Source organism: Cnephaeus nilssonii, assembly GCF_951640355.1.
Source record: "Cnephaeus nilssonii genome assembly, chromosome: 6".
Classification (NCBI taxonomy): Eukaryota; Metazoa; Chordata; class Mammalia; order Chiroptera; family Vespertilionidae; genus Cnephaeus; species Cnephaeus nilssonii.
This window is the reverse complement of record NC_137077.1, coordinates 37,087,775-37,107,477: the sequence shown is the minus strand read 5'-3', so window position 1 is coordinate 37,107,477 and position 19,703 is coordinate 37,087,775. Positions and strand designations below refer to the sequence as shown.

At 41.7% G+C, this 19,703-nt stretch overlaps 1 protein-coding gene across 6 annotated transcripts in view; it reads left to right on the top strand.

Moving 5' to 3' along the window:
• The window catches only part of DENND5B (DENN domain containing 5B), a 173,058-nt gene that overhangs the window by 115,749 nt on the left and 37,606 nt on the right, over positions 1-19,703 (top strand). For 4 of the 6 annotated variants that reach the window (XM_079774040.1, XM_079774037.1, XM_079774036.1 and 1 more), the window contains 5 exons: positions 1,753-1,903; positions 9,455-9,548; positions 13,732-13,863; positions 15,126-15,278; positions 16,180-16,258. In XM_079774040.1, coding sequence (XP_079630166.1) covers positions 1,753-1,903; positions 9,455-9,548; positions 13,732-13,863; positions 15,126-15,278; positions 16,180-16,258 — 609 coding nt within the window. Of the gene's footprint in view, positions 1-1,752; positions 1,904-9,454; positions 9,549-10,352; positions 10,464-13,731; positions 13,864-15,125; positions 15,279-16,179; positions 16,259-19,703 lie in introns of all 6 variants that reach the window. The other 2 variants (XM_079774039.1, XM_079774038.1) reach the window with 1 other exon arrangement.

Genomic DNA, 19,703 nt, shown 5'->3' with positions numbered 1-19,703 from the left:
TTGTTGAAAATTAAATATCATTTCACATTAAAACATGGCATCCGCTGGTTTGGCTCAGTGGATAGAGCCTCGGCCTGCAGACTGAAGAGTCCCAGGTTTGATTCCAGTCACGGGTACATGCCCGTGTTGCGGGCTCGATCCCCAGTAGGGGGCGTTCAGGAGGCAGCCAATCAATGATTCTCATCATTGATGTTTCTCTCTCTCTCTCCCTCTACCTTCCTCTCTGAAATCAATTAAAAAATATATTTTTAAACAAAACCTGGCATCCTTTTTGCCCAGCATAGAACATAGGGACTATGTTTCAAGATAAGTTACACGTTATGCATTAAAAATAAATGAAGTTCAAAAAATTTTTGGATAAATTTCTATGGAGAAAAATTAGGGAAGCTTAACATTTTGAAGTTTATGTCATAGAGGGTAATAGTAAGTTCCTCAGAGCTTCCCTTAATACTATTATCGTCAGACACAAACAATCGTTTTGGGTGAAGCACTGATCTCACATAAGAAGGTGTTAAGCGTGTTCTTCTCACAAGAGAGTCAGGGGCAGACCCCTTCCCACCCAAAAAAGAATATTTTTAGACTGTGTTTGGGCAATAACTGGCAGTACTAAATCTGTGGTATTGAAAGAGGCAAGATAATCCCAATGTTAGCAGTTCCGCGGTGTGTTCTATTTATCACACAACCACGGTCCCTGCTCGTCCTCCTGTTTTAGTAATTTCTAGGCAGAGGATTGGAGACATAGCCTTGATTCTCAAATACTACATTTCCTCTTGAAAATTCAGTTAATGAAAACACTTAAGTCCAGATTTTTTTTAAAGACAATGTGACTTTTTAAAAATTATATATTTTTATTGATTTCAGAAAGGAAGGGAGAAGGAGAGGAAAAGATAGAAACATCATTGAGAGAGAATCATTGATCGACTGCCTCCTGCACGCTCCCCGCTGGGGATAGAACCTCCAACCCGGGCATGTACCCTTGACCCGAATCGAACTCGGGACCCTTAGGTCCGCAGGCTTACGCTCAATCCTCTGAGCCAAACCGGCTAGGGCCAAATTTTTTTTTTTTTAACCAAAGACATAATTCACTATTTCTTGGGTCTTTGAGACAGTCCCTAACTTTCAGTGGTTTAAAAATAGGAATATTGAGTAATTCCTGTCTTTTAACTCTGTCCCATTCTTTAAAAGGTCAGTTTTTTATCCTCTGGACATTTTCTAAATGCCTGCTTGTTTTATTTGTCTCTGCATTACCCCTCTTGATCTAATAAACACTCCTACTAATGAGAATGTGACTGTTACTAAAAATAACTTCACATAATTCCTTGTTTTACAAATTCCTTGCTTTTACAAAAAGAACCACGACTATTTAGTGGGTCTTTGTACAAAGAAATGCAGTTAATATAAGGCTTCTGTGCTTGCTGTTCCCTTCTCTTTACCTGTCTTTCAGCTCAAGGGAAATATTTGCCATCCATTAAGAATGTTGAATTTCCCACTTATGGGAAACTTTTCATGATTTTTTTTATCCCCACTGCCCTACTTTTGACAAAGGCAGAAATATTGTGAAAATTAATTATCTAGCATTTACTTAAGATTATCCTTTTTTGTACTTATATTACACTGATTTTGAAAAGCTTTAGTAAAAATCTGTTTCAGGATGTCAGAAAGAATGAGTTCCTTGTAGGTGCATGAATGGAGGAAGAATTATTTTTTAAGGCTTAGCCAATGTCTCTAATTTGTTATAAATTCCATTTATAGCCCAGTCAGTTGAGCAGCGGCTGATGAAAATGGATCACACTGCAATCCACCCACATCTACTTGATATGAAAATTGGTCAAGGCAAATATGAGCAAGGGTTCTTTCCAAAGTTACAGTCCGATGTCTTGGCAACAGGGCCAACTAATAACAAGTAAGCACATTCTTGATTTGAGTAGTTGATTGAGGAATGAATGAAGGGTGTGTGCTCTGCAACTCTAATGGAGTAACGCTTAGCCATTAAACATTTTACCAATCTGATTACCTTTTTCAAAGACCAAATTAATTCATTTGAGATAGGGTTTGACTTTTAATTTGCTCATGTAAAAGAATCCAAAGACTATAGATTTTTTCTTTTTTAGGTAACATGCACTTGGGAATAGCTTTGCTTTAACTGACTGTGTTTAACTATAATGCTAATACTGTCTAATGGAATTATAAAAGTTGTACTTTCATTATCTGTGTCATTATACTATCTGTATTAGTTTCCTAGGATTGCGGTCACAAAGTTCTACAAACTTGGTGACTTAAAACAACAGAAAATTGCCCAGCCGGCATGGCTCAGTGGTTGAGCATCGACCTCTGAACCAGGAGATCACGGTTTGATGCCTGGTTAGGGCACATGCCTGGGTTGCAGGCTCGATCTCAAGGAGAGGGCGTGCAGGTGGCAGCCAGCCAACGATTCTCGTCATTGATGTTTCTATCTCTCTCTCTCCCTTCCTCTCTGAAATCAATAAAAATATCTTTTTTTTTAAAAATCAACAATAACAGAAATAGATTCTTTTACAGTTCTGAAAGAGGAAAATCCAAAATCAAGGTATTGGCAAGGCTTTTAGGGGAGGATCCTTCCTTGCCTCTTCCAAATTCTGGTAGCCCCATTCCTTGGCTTCTAGTAGCAAAACTCCAGTCTCTGTCTTCCTGTTTACATGACTGTCATCTCTCTGTGTATGTGTCCAAACTTTCCTCTTTTTATAAGCACACTGGTCTTGCTGGTTTAGGGCTTGTTCTGATGACCTTAACTTGATTACATCGGCAAAGACCCTATTTTTAAATAAGGTCACATTCACAAGTATTGGAGTTAAAACTTCAACATATCTGTTTGGGGGACACAATTCAACCCATAACACCATCTTTATATTTTTTAAGCATTGAGTGCAAAAATTGCAAAACAAGCAAAAAGAAAGATAAATCCTGTTGAAAGATGATTCCTTTCAGAAAATATCTGAATGTGGTTAGAAATGGGCTCAGTTATTTGTGTTTAGGGGAGTCCTTGGTTTTAGGTGAATACAAGTGTTTTAACAAGTGCATGATAGGGGTTTTACAAGAAAAGACGCAAAGAAGGTTATTAATGGGGAATACAGTAAGTTCAAAAGAACTTTGGTAAATCAGCAGTTCTGGAACTTAGTTCATTCTTAACCACTAACCAGCTTAGGAACTTTGGACAAACTGGAATCACTTTCCTCTCTTCTCATCTGAAAATACCATTTTACACCTGTGATCTAATTAAAGAGAGTCAGAGAAAGGGGGGGGGGGAAAGAAGCCAGGCTGTGGCAAAGAAATGGGCTAGAAGACGAAAGTAAACACAACATGGACGTGGCATTGAGCCACCTAAGTTTTCAGAAGGCAAATGTAGAATCAGTGAGGGCCATAAAAAAGAGGTGGAATTATGCCTTTTGGCCTAAGTGGCCCACTTGAAATAAGTAATATGAAGGTTTTTAAGAGATGGCCCAAGAGTATTATCAGTGGGGTGCCCTTTGTGTCCGGTGGAAGTGGGATTCTTGAAGTGTTGCAAGGAAAGGTATTTCCTGAGACTTGCACAGGAGGATGAGGTATTGTGAAAGCTTTATTGATGTAAAATTAAGGAGGTTCCCTTCTAAGGTCCCTTCTCCCTCCATCTTGCCATGGAAAAAGCCCAGCCTTGTCTTTAGAGCAAGAATTAAGGCCACTGCCCAGAGTTTCTGCCCCATATTAAAGTCCAGTCCAATCCAGCATCTGGCTAGCTTTCCTTGTATTCCCAGCTGCAGTCTATTGCATGTGGGGTCCACATGGTCATGGGCCATGCAACTACTTAAGACCACATGGCAGGCAAGTCACAGAGCAAGAGAATGCAAGGGAGCGGGAGCAAAGCAAGAGCAGAACAACAGAGAGACCTCTTTGTCTAGGGGTTACGTATTCCCAAGTTTTTGTGGGCTTGCATTGGGATGGACAGGGTCGCACTTTCCCTACGTCACACTAACTTGTGTGATGTGCATGTGCCCATTTTCCCCTTTGTTGGACCCCTTCCCCAGGTGATTTGCAGGGAATGGACAGGTGTGGAGTGAATTTTCCATCAAAACAGATTAGTCATCGATTTATTCACTGTTTTCTTATTTATAAAACACCCTGTTTGAATCACTTCGATACAGGGAGACTTTTAATTTTAATAGTTTTACTTCCTTTGGATAGCATTAGATTGCTCATTCATTCATTTGGCAAATATTTATGGAGCCCCTCCTAAATGTAAGGCACTGTCTTGTACACTGAATGCCTAGCAATAAACAAAACAACCAAAATCCCTGCTTTCAAGCAGGAGAAAAGAAACAAAGAAACTTAGTAAGTAAAATAAATAACCTGCCAGGCAGTGATAAGACTTATGATGAAAAATAAAGCAGGGAAGGGAAGGAGGGGGGCGCTCAGGAGAGAAGATTTCAGTTTTTAAATCTTACTGCCATATTTTCTTGCTTTTAATCTTATATATAATCTCAAGGTTTCCCATTTCTACACAGAGCCCAAGCATTGTATTTTCAGATAGACTGCAGTCTGAAAGAAAAAATACCTCAGAACTAATTTCAGGGTAAAGGGATTTATAACCATGCCCATGTAAATGGTTGATCAACTGTTAGCGAGAATTTAATATGCTGCTTACAAGGCAAAAGCAAATAAGCAATCCTTAGTGATTCAGCAAATATGATTATCTTTGGTAAAATTATACTTAGTAAATAAGGTTTAATAATGCAAAGAATAAATTAATTATTTAACCAGATCAGGAATGTGTGGATTTTATAGTAATTTTTTAAAGCAGGTGCTCATTTACCTGTTTTGAAAATAAAATTAAATAGGGCATTTTTGTCCCACTGAGTGTATAGTAAGATGCTAGTTATATTATGTAAATTAATATTTATCCTTTTCTTTACCTAAAGTCTTTACTACTTTGTCTGCCAAGGGGAACGTTCTGCTCTTTATATTCTACCCTTCTTTTTATTATATAAACCAGAGACCTGGTGCATGAAATTCGTGCACGGGTGCAGTCTCTAGGTCTGCCGGAGATCGAAGCACAAACATCTGGCATGGAAGGGCAGGTCCCAGCCAACCTCTAGGCCCTGGGCCCCCGGGCCCTCATGCGCTCCCCTCCACCTGAGTCACCGTGCCCAAGTTCCCACGTGGAGATGCGGTGAGCGTGGCCAGACGCTGTGAGCCCGAGTGCAGTGTGGGCCTCTGGGCCGCCCAGTGGCGCTTCACGGAAGCTGATGGGCAGCGCACTCTCTCCCAGCCAGCCCTGCGGTCCTGGCGGCTGCAGCCTGGCTCACCCAGAAGAGGCCACATGGGTGTGAGGCGGGCTCCTCGCAGGCATCCTAGCACCTGACGCGGGGGCTTCCCTGGAGCGCAAGCCCTGGCGTCCCGGGGGAGGGTAGCAGGGGGAGTGAGAGCGAGATACCCCGCATTCTCACCGCACTTCCGTCCCATCACCCCCGCCCCCAGGTAGCTGGTGAGAGGTCGTAGTGCATCGCCGAAGCCCACCATGTTCCGCGCCACCCCCTGGTAGCGCACGTTATAGTGAGTGGTCGAACTCCCGGTCTCATGATCGAATGACCGCCCGAGGGGACAATTTACATATTAGGCTTTTATTATATAGGTTTATTTAGCTGATGTCATGATTCTATTTTAGATTTTTACTGAAACCACCCTGCCCAATAGCCTTAATTTCTTAAAACACTGAATAGATTTTACAAACTTACACTGGCTTTTTTTGCTACAGGGCTGTTTTCAGGGCCTCCAGGTCAGAAATCTATACCCAAGTCTTTTTTTTTTTTAATCCTCATGTGAGGATATTTTTCCATTGATTTTTTGTTAGAGAGAGATGGGAGGGAGGGAGGGAGGGAGGGAGGGAGGGAGGGAGGGAGGGAGGAGGGGAGAGAGAGAGAGAGAGAGAGAGAGAGAGAGAAACATTGATCTGAGAGAGACATGGATTAGTTGCCTCCCGCGCGCACCCTCATCAAGCCTGCAACCAAGGTACGTGCCCTTGACCTGGAATCAAAGCCTTGGCCCTTCCATCCTCAGGGCCTTTGCTCTAACCACTGAGCACTGACTAGGGCTACACATATTTTTGTTACTTATATTTTACTCTTTCCCTTTATTTATTGTATAAATTTTTATCAGCTGGTGTTTATACTCTGCTTCAGAGTTGTTAAAGGAAAATATTCATGACATTTTTGAAGATGGTAAGACAGACTATTCAAGAGACCATGGCGGTAGGTGTAGGGACCACCACAAGGGGGTACTGCAGTGTGGAAGAGAGATTGGCCTCAACTCCAAACATATGATGGGCAAGGGGGGATTTATAGCCAAGGAGCAGAGATGGGAAATTATTAAGAGGAAACATTAGGGTTGAGGAGGGATTCAGATTAAACTGTCCTAACTGGATTCTTGCTGAAGGCTGGCCAGCTGATTGGGCATCACCTGGGGGATTCGAAGGATGAGGAACACAATCAGATAAGAGAGTTCCTGACCCTGAGGGTGGGAGCTCCTTCTCAACTGACTTAGGGTTCTGACTAAAACGGGATTTTACAAGGAAGTGAACTGATGGGCCTGGAAGGAGGTTCAGGTGCCTGATTTTGGTTTGGTCAAGCAAAAAGTCTTTGTCAGTGTCTTACTATGGTTTTTTTTTTGGATCTTTTCCGTTTCCTCAATTTTCTTTTTATTTTTTATTATATATTTTTATTGATTTTAGAGAGAAAGGGAGAGGGAGAGATAGAAACACCAATGATGAGAGAGAATCATTGATCGGCTGCCTCCTGCATGCCTCCCACTGGGGATCGAGCCCATAACCCCGGTATGTGCCCTTGACGAGAATCAAACCTGGGACCTTTCAGTTCGTAGGCCTATGCTCTACCCACTGAGCCAAACAGGCTAGGGTTCCTCAATTTTCCTTGTATCCTTTTTACAGTCTTACAGTGATCCTTTGCTTGAGGGAGATTTCTAAGGATTCCACTTCAGAGATCTATCACTAGATCTTTGCACATTTTTCCCCCTGATATAAACTATCTATATTCTTTTTTAAAATATATGTATTTTAAGAGAAGCTATCTTTCTTGCTACCATTTTTCTTATAATTATTTAGTGTTCCTCTAGCAGACTGAAATGAGATGATTGAGAAGCTTAAAACCAAAGTCATGCATAAATTATTTTAAAAGAAACAAGCAGCTTTCTCATTTTAAGTTTTTTGTAAATTGGATACTTTATTAATAACATATTTAAAAGTAATAAGTTGTCAGAAATGCAATATGACTTTTCCTGAATGACTAAAATATAAGTTCATTTTAATATATTTTTATTTATTTCAGAGAGGAAAGGTAAGGGAGAGAGAGATAGGAACATTAATGATGAGAAAGAATCATTTATCGGCTGCCTCCTGCTCACCCCCTACTGGGGGTTGAGCCCGCAACCCGGGCATATGCTCTTGACTGGAATCGAGCCCGGGACCCTTCAGTCCACAGGCCAACGTCCTATCCACTTAGCTAAACAAGCCAGGGCTATAAGTTCAATTTAAATTGTGGTTATCTCTGCTATCAAGGATATACTCAAGAGTAAATATTCTTAGAATGGTTTGATGAATACATAGTCAAACCTAGGAAATTTTTTAAAATAGTTTAATATAAAACAATACACATTCATTCAAAATTTTACTGGAAAGCGATAGGGTAAATTTTAGACCCACCCATAATGCCATCATCATGATATGTGAACATTTGTTGGTGTTTTTCCATTGCATGGATCCTGGTGTGTGTGCACACATATGTGCATGTTCATGCTTTTTCCTTTTTTACAATATTGTTTGTAGAATGTTCTGTCTTGCTTTTTTTTATTCATTATTGTATCAGGGGCGCTCTCCCATAGTACCTCCTATTGTTGAATATTAGGTTGTTTTGAACACATTTACTTAATTCTAACTGTTGGGTGTAAGATCTGCGATTAACTCAAAAGCTTTTTCAAAAAGTATGCATTCAGCATGCTTTTGGAGTGAAAGGTATATCCTAGTTTCAGGAAAATTTAAAAGCCAAAATGTATCTTGGAATAAAGGAAACATACTGCATATGTACTATGATGAACATCTGTAAACCTAAATGTTAGGTTGCATCTGTGATTATTTATTTAAGGTGTGTTTATAGAAGAGGCAGGTGACGTAGTAGATTCTGCCAGTAAAATGGCTGATAGAGATGATACAAGCCCTTCAAGAGTTTATAGTAGAGAGGAAAGATAAGTAAGAATAACACACTGATAGGAACTACAGTTGGGGAATATCAGAGGGTTAGCAATTTAGATTTGGAAGAATCATAGAACACTTTCTGTGTGCTGTCTATGCTATCTGAAAGATGAATAGACGGGAGAACATCGCGTGGACAAAGGCTCAAATGTGAGAGAGCATTCCATTGGAAAATAGATGGGGTTTTAAGGTAGAAGGAGTGATCAGCAGTACTAAATGTAGCAGAGAGTTTGAGTAAGCTAAGAATGGAATGAATAATAGCCATTGCATATGGCAGGTGGGGGTATTTGGCTTCATCAGGAGCATTTTCATGGGAAGAAGCTGATTTGAGATGAACTAAAGAGCCAAAGGTAAATAAAGGCCTTACCACTAAACTTTCTAAATATTTTAAAAGTATTTTTACATAAAAAGAGTGAAGAAAGTGACTTCAGCATAACTATAGAGGGTCAGCATGCTTGTAAGCTAAAAGGAAATATTCAGGTGGGAGAGAAAAATTGGATTGGCAGCAAAGGTGGTGATTAATAGAGCAGGCTGAAGAAGGCAGGAGAGAATTGGTCAGGGATATAGGTGGAACACATAAGTTTTGAGGCATGGCCAATATTTTTCATACTTTGGGATTAGAAGAAAGATGAGGTGTCTGTGTGTGTGCATCACTAAATAGAGGGCATGAGGAAGGAGGCAAGGTGGGTCTTCAGTTCCGTGGAGGTACTTGAGAATACAGTGAAAGGTGTGGGAATCGTCTTTGAGGGGGTTGGGGGACACTTGATAAAGGGCAGGTAAAGTGATTCATGGGTAATCATGAATTAAATAAAAAACTAACCTTCATGGGTATGAGAATAAGGAAGTGAGAGGGTAATATTATTCACTCAGGGTTTGGGGTTGTGTTAGGTGGGCAAGATGGAAAGGAGACGGTCATTACAGAGGGGATAACTATGCATTTTTATAAATGTCTTGATTGTGGTGCTGATTACATATCTCTTTGAATATAGTAAACACCATTTAACTTCATGCTTTAAATGGGTGATTGTATGGTATTTAAGTTACATCTCAGTAAAGCTGTCATGTGTTTTAAAAAGAAAAATAAGTATTGTCAGTCTTTTGTTTTGAACAGTTCCTTCTATTTTAAAGTTAAGTGACTGCATTGCTTGGGTTTGTTTGTTTTCACCTCTGGATCCTGTTTTTCAGTCGCTGGGTAAGTCGGAGCGCCACCACGCAGCGCAGGAAAGACCGCCTCCGCCAGCATTCCGAGCACGTGGGCCTGGACAACGACTTGAGGGAGGTATGTGGGCTGCCTTCCTGGGATGTTTGATGCAGAGCCACCAGCTAGGCTCACTCAGCCCAGCAGGTGTCATTGTATAGGGCCTTTCCCATTCTTAAAAAAAAACACAACAAAAAACAGTTCAGTTATATTTTAATCCTTTTGTACTGACTTAGAGCAGAAAACACCTTTTTTCCCCCATTTTTGTAATTTTAGTACATCTAAAAAAGGCTCGAATGCAAGTCTCCTTGTGTATCACAATTACAAGGCCAAGTTTAAGATAAATTTTTGGTCAATATATCTCCTGTAGGGAAAAAATTTTATAAGAAGCATAGACATTATTTTAAGCATAATTTAAACATAGTAGGTAAAGATGTATCTGCCTGGTCTTTGTCTTCGTCTTCGTCTTGCTGACACCATTTTAAAAGTTTTCTTAAGTTATTTTAAAATTAAGATCCTATGCTTTATTTGTACTACTTGAAAATAAAACCATAATTATATGTTTGAGTAATTTTAAATAAGTTACTTCTTGAGATCAAAAGAAAAAATGCAATCAGAAAATCTATTAACTATAGTCTAAACTCAAATATGTAAAAATAAAGCAGAAAACATTTTAAATATATATTGCTTTTTTTTGTTCATGCCTATATGATTTTAAACATTTTCTTAAGAACTGAATTTATGTAGTGCTTTTCTTTGTGCTACTGTATTTTCTCTCTCCTTTTTCTTTTGCTGTGACTTTATCATATGCATGCTTATTTTGCTTGTCTCTTTCTCCCAAATCCTTTTTTTTTTTTTTGTCTTTGGCATTCTCCATCCTCTTAGCCTTCCAGGGAACTTTTGGTCTGTCAGAACTCCATGGCATTCTGGGAGTGGGATCAGGGCCCACCTCCTCCTGCACGACTTCCCAAAAAATCCTTCTCTGAGTGCTGCCTGGTATGTTCTTAACCTGAAAGTGCTTTGCAGATGTTCCCGAATCTTGCCTTTGGTGTTCCTTGAATGACCCACTGCGTGAGTGCACAGAGCTCTAGCATGGCCCACATCACCCCGAGACATGAACACGCCGCCTCTCCATTCTGCATTTCGCTGCCTCTTGTGTTTGGCACCTTTTCGTGGTGGTGTGTGCTAACACGAGTAATCCTATACCGTTGGCGGGGATTCTTCAAGTCCCTAATCAGTGTGATTGGCAGGGAGGATGGAGAACAGATTTAGCAAATTATTTTTCTTCCAAAGGGAACTATATTAAATATTTAGACTCCCTTTTATTTAAGCATTTTGCAGAAGTGATTTACTTTTAATCAGCTTTTTGGTTAGGTTTTTATCTCCACAGCATTTTAATTTACCCTTTCTGGTCTGTATTTAATGTGGTCATAAAATCGGCTCATCAAGGTAGTATCTTAGTACTAAGAGAAACCTTTGAGGTCACTGAAGTCCAAGCAACTTGTCCAAAGTTAGATGGATACACAAAGGCCGCGCCGGCCTACAGCCCAGGACTCCTGACTTCCGGGCAGGTCCTCTTCCCTGACCCTGCATACCAGGTGGCACTAACCAGCCACCCTCAGGGCAGGAGGACTCTTCGTTGTATTTTGTTCCTATTATGACATTAGCATAAATTTACCCAACTTGACAGTGTTCTTCTCTTCACACGCTCAGTGCCAGGCTGTCTATTAGAAAACTCGGGGAGAGCCTGTACTGAAGAGCAGTTGGTCCGGTGGTGATTAATGAGCAGGATATATTTCCATAGGTAGTTCCTAGTGGTCCATTGCTTTTGGCAGAAATGCAGAAGGGCATATTAGAACTCTCAGAAGAAATCCAAGGTGACTTCCCACTGCAGTGAAGTAGGCTATAGTATTATAAAAACATTCCTTGTGAAAGTTTCTCTTTTTCCTCCATTTTCATCTTAAAATACACCTTGTCTTCCAAAAGCAAATCACGTTTTTCTCATCGCTTGATTTGTACAGTATACGGAGGCCGCCTCCCTTCTTGCTGTGAGGAAGGGCCTATGCCACCCTCAGCCCCCTTTCTGTGCATGCCCGTGGGATGTCACGGTTCTGTGCCTCCAACGGAGATGCTCAGGAGACTTGACACGTGGCCTCGTGGGGCTCACTGGTGGCTGATAACTGTCCCCACGCCACGGGTACAGTGCTGGGTGCTCAGAATGTATGGCCACTCAAAGGGCAGCCCTGTTATAACTTTTCATTTATATACTAGAACACAAATTTTAAACAGGGCCTAATTAGTAATCCAATTATTTTTTTCTTCCTACCCTCTTGCCTGACCATGCTCCTCACTCCTTTTCTTGCAGGCAGTGTTTCTTCCTAAGCCAAGTTTGATACTTAACCCTTCTTGAGAATTGAGTCTTGTAGTAGTTCTCTCTGCATTTGCACAAGTCCTAGAGGCAGAGGAACTGAGGATGGGGGAGAAACAGAACCTCACCAGATAACATTGTTTTTACCAGTCTTCTACCTCTGATTCGTAATATTCCAAATAACATTAGTACAACCTGAAATAATAGGAATTGCAGATACAATTCTCACATGGGATCCCTGCCTCTATCTCAGGTTAGTTTTTCTAACACTTTATTTCCTGCTTTTATTTCTTTGAAAACTGACCTTCAGGATATTTCAATAGACCTGTTAACACTTAGTTTCCTAGTGGTGATAGTTGTCTCTCATTCTCAGCTCTCCCTCTAAAAATGGTTTGAAGCAGAAAGAGGTATACATAAGTTTATGGGAACTTAATGCTTGTGGAGTTCATTTGACTTTTAAATCTATATTTAAAATGGTTGCACTGGAAAAGAAACAGGTCATTTCGTTAATATGGCATTTCATCAGGAGAGTCGGGAAATAGCAGGTAAACTAGTCCGTTGAATCCCTAATCAGTGGGATTTTAAAAACAAATTATAACAGCTTTATCAGATTATTTTTCTTATGGAGGAGAAATACATTAAAGCAGGGGTCCTCAAACTTTTTAAACAGGGGGCCAGTTCACTGTCCCTCAGACTGTTGGAGGGCCGGACTATAGTTTAAAAAAAACTATGAACAAATTCCTATGCACACTGCACATATCTTATTTTGAAGTAAAAAAACAAAACAGCAAGAACACCCGCATGTGGCCCGCGGGCCGTAGTTTGAGGACGCCTGCATTAAAGTATAATCTCCCTTTCATTTAAAGAATGCAAAGGATTTTACACATCTTCACTTACAGTTTCAAATTCTGCCCTTAAGATAGTAAGATAGATTTCACATATGTGTCTGTGGGAGGACGCGCTGGCTAGCAATCTCTCTCCCTCTCCAGCAAACTGCTAGTTTTACTATATAATTTAGAGTAGTTATTCTCTAAATATGGTCCTACGGTACTTGGAGTTTGGGGGATTCTGTCCTGTGGTCCTGAAGCAAGCATAAGGTACCTGAATGAGCTTTTGCAGGTGGCATAGAAAGAGCCAGCAGGCGTTCTGCACACATCATATGTAGTGATTGTGTGTTTTTCTGGGAACTTACTAACCAAAGCTCAAGCTCCGTGGACTGGGTTTCTCAGCTACTCTCTGAGCCCTCACAAGTATGGTGATGTTCCCACTTTCTCTTGGTTAAGGAAGAAGGCACAGGACAGACATGTCACAGAAACACGCGGCCTCCTGCATGTGGGCCACTTTTCAGAGTGGTCCCAGGGCCTTTCTCGTGAGGGAGGTGGGCCTGTTTTGTGCCCATTTTATGAATAAACAGAACGCCCGTGGTCATAAAATCAGTTGCCCCCAGATTCTAGAGTTCCTGCGGTGACTTGATTTGAGGAAAGGGTTGGGCTGGGAGCAGTGCCCGAGAGCCTCGTGATCTGAGGTGTGGGAAACCAGTGACCGGAGAATCACTGAGTTCCTGCAGAACCTGGACTGTAACCCAGACACCCAGTTTTTTCATTCCAGCCATGCTCCTGACTAATCACAACCTCGCGTCTTTCCAATGAAGAGACCGAACGAGGTGAAATTCCATCTCATTTTGAATGCATTTTATCCTGATGGGGTTTCTGTCCCCGTTTTCACGGGGCTGACGGTTGGTGGGAGCACAGGGCCCTCTGCCTTCTGACTCACTGAGACCTGAATTGCTGTTGCACGTGTACACGTCTGTTGTTCCCACACTTGCTTTTATTCAAGGTTAAATAGGTCAGAAGAATATCTGATGTTTATGCATTAAAAATGTTCTTTAATTTTTAGAAATATATGCAAGAGGCACGGAGTTTAGGAAAAAACCTGAGGCAACCCAAATTGTCAGACCTCTCTCCTGCCGTGATTGCACAGACCAACTGGAAATTTGTGGAAGGCTTATTAAAGGAATGTAGAATGAAGGTACGTATTACTCACAGATGCGAGGACACGGTGCACGTTCACGGGTACTCCACGTGTGGGGCTACGATGAGCAGAGGTCACCCCGTTTGAGCCCGCAGCCTCCCTAGAAGAAAACTTGTACTGGGGCCTAAACCTCGTGTGCTTTCTCTCCTGAGGTCATGAGCCTCCATGGCTCCTCCGTGGCCCATAGAATCAGTGACTTGGGAGCCCTGCACAGTTTTGTCCCCTTTTCAGCCATGGCTGTCTTCCTCTCTGACATGAATGGTTATTAAGCCAGTCAGAAGCTGTGTCAGGGATGTTGTCATCTTATGCAAAAGACAGCACATTTATGTGTGTGTGTCTGTATATGCAGCTGTTGGAACCTTATCTGTGCCCATACATGTGTGAGTAGACCCATAAGGAAGAAGATGCTGGCTGTGTTGTGGGCTTGTGTATATTACGCACCAGTCTCCTCTCTGATATCTGTATTTACCAGAGGTGGCAATACAGATTGACAAACCTCAGAACATTTTAACCAGTAATTTTATTCATTCATCTGTCAGTCATTTCTCCAGGACTTTCTCTGTGTGTATTCAATAAATGCCCTATTTTTAGCATCTGCAGTCAGTGCTGAATCAGACAGACAAGGTCCCTGCCTAAAGGAACTAGATTCCCCCTCACTTTACATTTTATAAGAGCAGCTAAGACTGCTGTAAATCAGCTTACCTGAACCTGATTTCCATTTCCTTTCCCTTTTTCGGTGCATGCTCATGAGCACACAAGAAATGAAACAGAAAAGGAGGAAGCAAAAAAAGAGACCCAGTGCACTCCTCATTAGAGAGTTCCGCTTTGTCTTGTGGCTTCTGCCTCAGTGCAGTCAGAACTAAGTGCAAATACTGTCCGTTTGCTGAGGCGTGGGGCAGTGGGGTTTTAGCTCCTGACGGTGCATTTTCCAGGTCTGGTGTAATTCCTCAGCGTTACTCAAGTTAGTCATCTGAAAAGTGTCGTGTATAAACATTCACATGTTTACATGGGGGTACTTTAAAATGGTTTCAGAATACCTCTTTAGTGACCCTCTGTTTCTCTGACAAAATAGTAAAAGTATACATGATACCACTCCAGTGAGTTGACCGCAGAGATTAAGACACTTTTCCCAGGGTGACTAAAACTCTGCAGTTAGAAGTGTAATGCAGGGACCCCAGGCCTCCTGACCCGGTGACGGACTTGTTGGGCTCTGGCCTCGCTGCTGGGATAACACTGGTGGCCACACGCGATGTTTGCAGACCAAACGCATGCTGGTGGAGAAGATGGGCCACGAAGCGGTGGAGCTGGGCCACGGAGAGGCCAGCATCACGGGCTTGGAGGAGAACACCCTGATCGCCAGCCTCTGCGACCTCCTGGAGAGGATATGGAGCCACGGCTTGCTGGTCAAGCAGGTAAGCGTCTCCGCGCCCCGGTGGCATGGCCGTTAGGAGCCCTGTTAGGAAATGGAGGAGGAGACAAGGACGCCATCATAATGAAAGGGTCGGTTTCCTTGTCCCAGGATGACTAGAAACGCACCCCGGGCGTTTCGATTCCAGAAAAAGAAAACATAACCCCGTGATTAGGAGGCGGCCAGCTCTTTCCTGTTCGACAGGAAAGGATGAAGCCGCCCACTCTCTGCAGAGGCTCTGCCCCCGTGGATGCCACTCAGGGCCTGCTGTCACTGTCCAGCAAAGACGTCTGTCAGCCAGAATTAGCACTTCATTTCATGTTATCTAGTTATTCAGGATGGAAAATTTAAAAAAAAAAAATTGAGATGGTTTCTTTGCTTTTGTCTCTCTCCTGTCCCTTTCTGGTTTTGTGCTGTTTCGTTTTGTTTCTGTTGGGTGCGTATTTCTTCCTTCTTTCCCTTCTCTCTTTCTCCTCTTGTCCCAACTTTCTTCTCTGGTTGCCATTCCATATATTGAAACGTATTTTGTATATAGATGTGCAAAAACATCATGTGCTGCTAGAGCCTCTTAATTCCCTGGTTTCTGGTGTGGCTAATATAGAGAGTCCTAAACACATACAACTAAGGAACAACCAAGCCGGAGCCAGCGATCTGTGTGCCTCCACTTCTGGCCTCGTGCTTAGTGGCGCCGTCCCCAGCTGTTGCCAGTGTTCTCAGTGAGGCAAAGAATGACCCTCGTTACATGTGGAGTGACGCGCTCGGGGCGTCACACAGCTAGGAACGGATGCGCTTGAGTCGCCAAACTTCACAGTGGCTGTTTCAACGTGAATGGTTTTGATGAGAAATTATTTTTTTATGAATTATTTCTTATAAAATGAAAACTTTTATATCCCTTGTACTTTCAGGGGAAGTCGGCTTTGTGGTCGCATTTAATTCAGTTTCAGGACAGAGAAGAGAAACAAGAGCACCTTGCAGAGTCACCAGGTGAGAGTTCATTGGTTTGGTTGTTTCTACAGAAGAGGCAGCATGGGACCACGTGAAGAGTCAGCTTTGTCTCTACCTCTCTCCCCACTCAAACTAGCCCCGTCTCGTCAGTAGTGGGGTAAAGTAGAAGGAGCAGCATTGTGTACTAGCTGTCAAGCCTTTCTGATCTTCAGCTTCCTCATTCACCAGACAGAAAAAATAATAGTATCTATGCCAAGACTGTAATGTTGATCAAATAACACATGTAAAGGATCATGCAAGTGTAGCAGTGTTCTCGAATAATGTCATTTTTTCAAAGTTGTTTCGTTATAACGTTGATGAAGAAAAAGTCAGTTCCTGGCCGTGGCCGTTGTCTCTATGGAGTTGTCTCCGTGGACTTGTTTCCTCCCACATCCCAAAGGTGTGTGCGTGAGGTGGATTGTTGTGTCTAAGTTGTCCCACTGTGCGTCAGCGTGGGTGTGAGTGCGCCCTGCGACGGAGAGGCGCCCTGTCCAGGGTGGGCTCCCACTGTACCCCTGTTCTGCCAGGCTAGGCTCCAGCGACCTGTGACCCTGAACTAGAATAAGCAGGTTGGAAAATCATCTTACTTGTTTTCTTAATGGTAACATGGGTTTTGTCATACATCATTTTGCTTCAAGTCACAGTTTCTAAGAACTTACCGATATTAAGTGAAGATTTACTGTATACCTTACTCTCACCGTATTAGGGTGATTTTTTCTGAAAGAAAAGTTTTATAACCATCATTCGTTTTTCAGGGGAAACAATGTGCATATATGTCTCCAAAATCTTCAGGAGTGAGATTTCTTCGTCAGTTTATAACAGGACATCATTGTTAGAAGTGTCATACTTCTTTAGCTAATTAGAGTTATGTAGGATTCCTAGATAACTGGGTTATTTTTCACAACAAGGAGCTTGCTTTTCTTTATGTAAAATAGCCATCTGTTTCTCAAAAAGTAGAACAGTGGAAAGCCTAGTAGAGATAGAATGTTTTATACTGAATTTGGAAAACTTTTCTAAAATTATATATTTTTTTAGACATTCAGAAGTATAAAAAATTTATTTTAAATCATAAGCCAACCTCCAGCTTAAGAAATAAAGCCTTGTGTACAATTGCTTAAAAAAAAAAAAGAAAGAAAAGAAAAGAAATAAAGCCTTGCAAATAGGATTAAAGCACTCTATTTTTATTCCCCTCACTGCTGCTAGAGCACAATACTACCCTAAATGTGGTGCTTATTGTAGGAAACCTAGTTTTTAAACGTAGCCAATGAAACAGCTAGAAATAAGATTTTTTTTAAAATTTTGTAATATGTTTTTATTGATTTCAGAGAGAGGAAGGGAGAGGGAGAAAGAAGTACACATCAATGATGAGAGAGAATCATCAGCTGCCTCCTGCACACCCCCTACTGGGGATTGTGCCCGAAAACATGGACATGTGCCCTGATGGGGAAATGAAATATGACCTCTTGGTTCATGGGTCAACGCTCAGCCACTGAGCCACACTGGCCAGGCTAGGAATATGACTTTGATACTGCATTCCCCTAGAACCCCTCTTAAAAGGATGTTATGATTCTAAAGACCCAAAATGTATATTTATAAAGACTGAGGTCCACTTTAAAAGCATTCTCTAGTGTCCATCTCCTTTGCCCCATTTTTCTGTTGAAAAAGTAAAAATGCATTGGCATATACTCTCTGTAACACTTAACCTCTGTTCATAGAAAATGTAGCTTTTCAGCCCATAAGACCATAACTAAAGTAGCTTACCCTAGTTAGAAAACATAAATTCCTAGGCGGGCAAATTAGCCATTTTTAGGATGAAGTGCTGGAAAGCCAAGCTCAGTTAAGGCTGGGAGATAGAAGCCTTTGCCTCTTGCGCCAAGTGGGGCATGTGAGACTGTCCAGCTGTTAAACAGCAGCTGCTGGGCAACGCTGGCAGCTTGGTGGCGTTGGCAGGTCAAATGTTGGGTGGTTGAGCTGGAGACCAGAGACCCAGCTGTTTCCAGTGGCCTCCAGTCAGTCATTCATGGGACCAGCAAAACTCTGAAGTCAAGGCTAAGAAATGCCGAGTGTCAAAGCCCCGCGCAGTCACGGTGCTGCACTGTCGGGTGCTGAAGGGCTAATGAAGCACAAATGAACATAAGCTAAATATTTTACTGACCCGTAAGAGGGTAAATATAAACCATGCAGCTTTTGAAATCAAATTATTGTCTGTTTGGAGGAGTGGATTTTATAAATATTGCTCTAACACTTTTGATGATTCAGCTCATGAAGTTAGGATTTAAAAATATGACAGTGTGAAATACATATAAACACATCAGTTTAAAAATGAAATATTTCATTATTGAGAAACAGTGTGTCCTAATTGTACAGAAATGAGCAATTCTGTCTGCTTTTAAATCCAGGTGGTTTATTTGGTTTGGTTTGGTTTTTCAAAAAATACTTTTTGTTTGCTAACTATTAAGCTTTGTAATTAATGCATTTTCAGATTAAGGAAAGATCCTCCATAGAGTCACAATGGGTTTAAACACTGTTTTTTTTTTTATTATTCTCTACAGGTTTCTTTTTAAAATCTTATTTATTGGTTGATTTGAGAGAGGAAAGGGAGAGAGAAAGAAAAATTCGTTGTTCCACGTATTTGTGCATTCATTGGTTGATTCTTGTATGTGCCCTGATCAGGGATCGAACCCGAAACCTTAGCGTATTGGGACAATGCTCTAACCCAGTGGTCGGCAAACTCATTAGTCAACAGAGCCAAATAACAGTACAACGATTGAAATTTCTTTTGAGAGCCAAATTTTTTAAACTTCTTCTAACGCCACTTCAAAATAGACTCGCCCAGGCAGTGGTATTTTGTGGAAGAGCCACACTCAAGGGGCCAAAGAGCCGCATATGGCTCGCAAGCCGCAGTTTGCCAACCACGGCTCTAACCAACTGAGCTACCCAGCCAGGGCTGAGCACTGCTCTTATTAACATTCAGCCAGGATGAGCCTAGATGATAGATCATTACTCCTTCAAAAGCAGCACTATACAGGAGTCAGAGACATTTAAGAGTTGCAGAAGAATGGAAAAGGTTTGTCTTAGCAAGAGGACCATAGCAGGGTCGACTTTCTTAGTATTTTTTAGCAGACTTTATATTTTCAAGCAGCTTTTGGTTCACAGCAACAATAAGCAGATAATACGGAGATTTCCCATATACCCTCTGTGTCTCCCCCCCACACACACACACACACAATGAATAGCCTCCCCCATTATCAGCATCTCCCACCAAACTGGTACATTTCTTACAATTGGTGAACCATCAACCAAAGTCTGTAGTTTACATTCGGTTTCACTCTTGGCATTGAACTCTGAGTTTAAACAAATAGGTAATGACATGTAGCCACCCTTATACTGCCCTGAAATCCTCTGTGCTCTGTTCATCTCTCCCTCCCTCAACCCCTGGCAACTG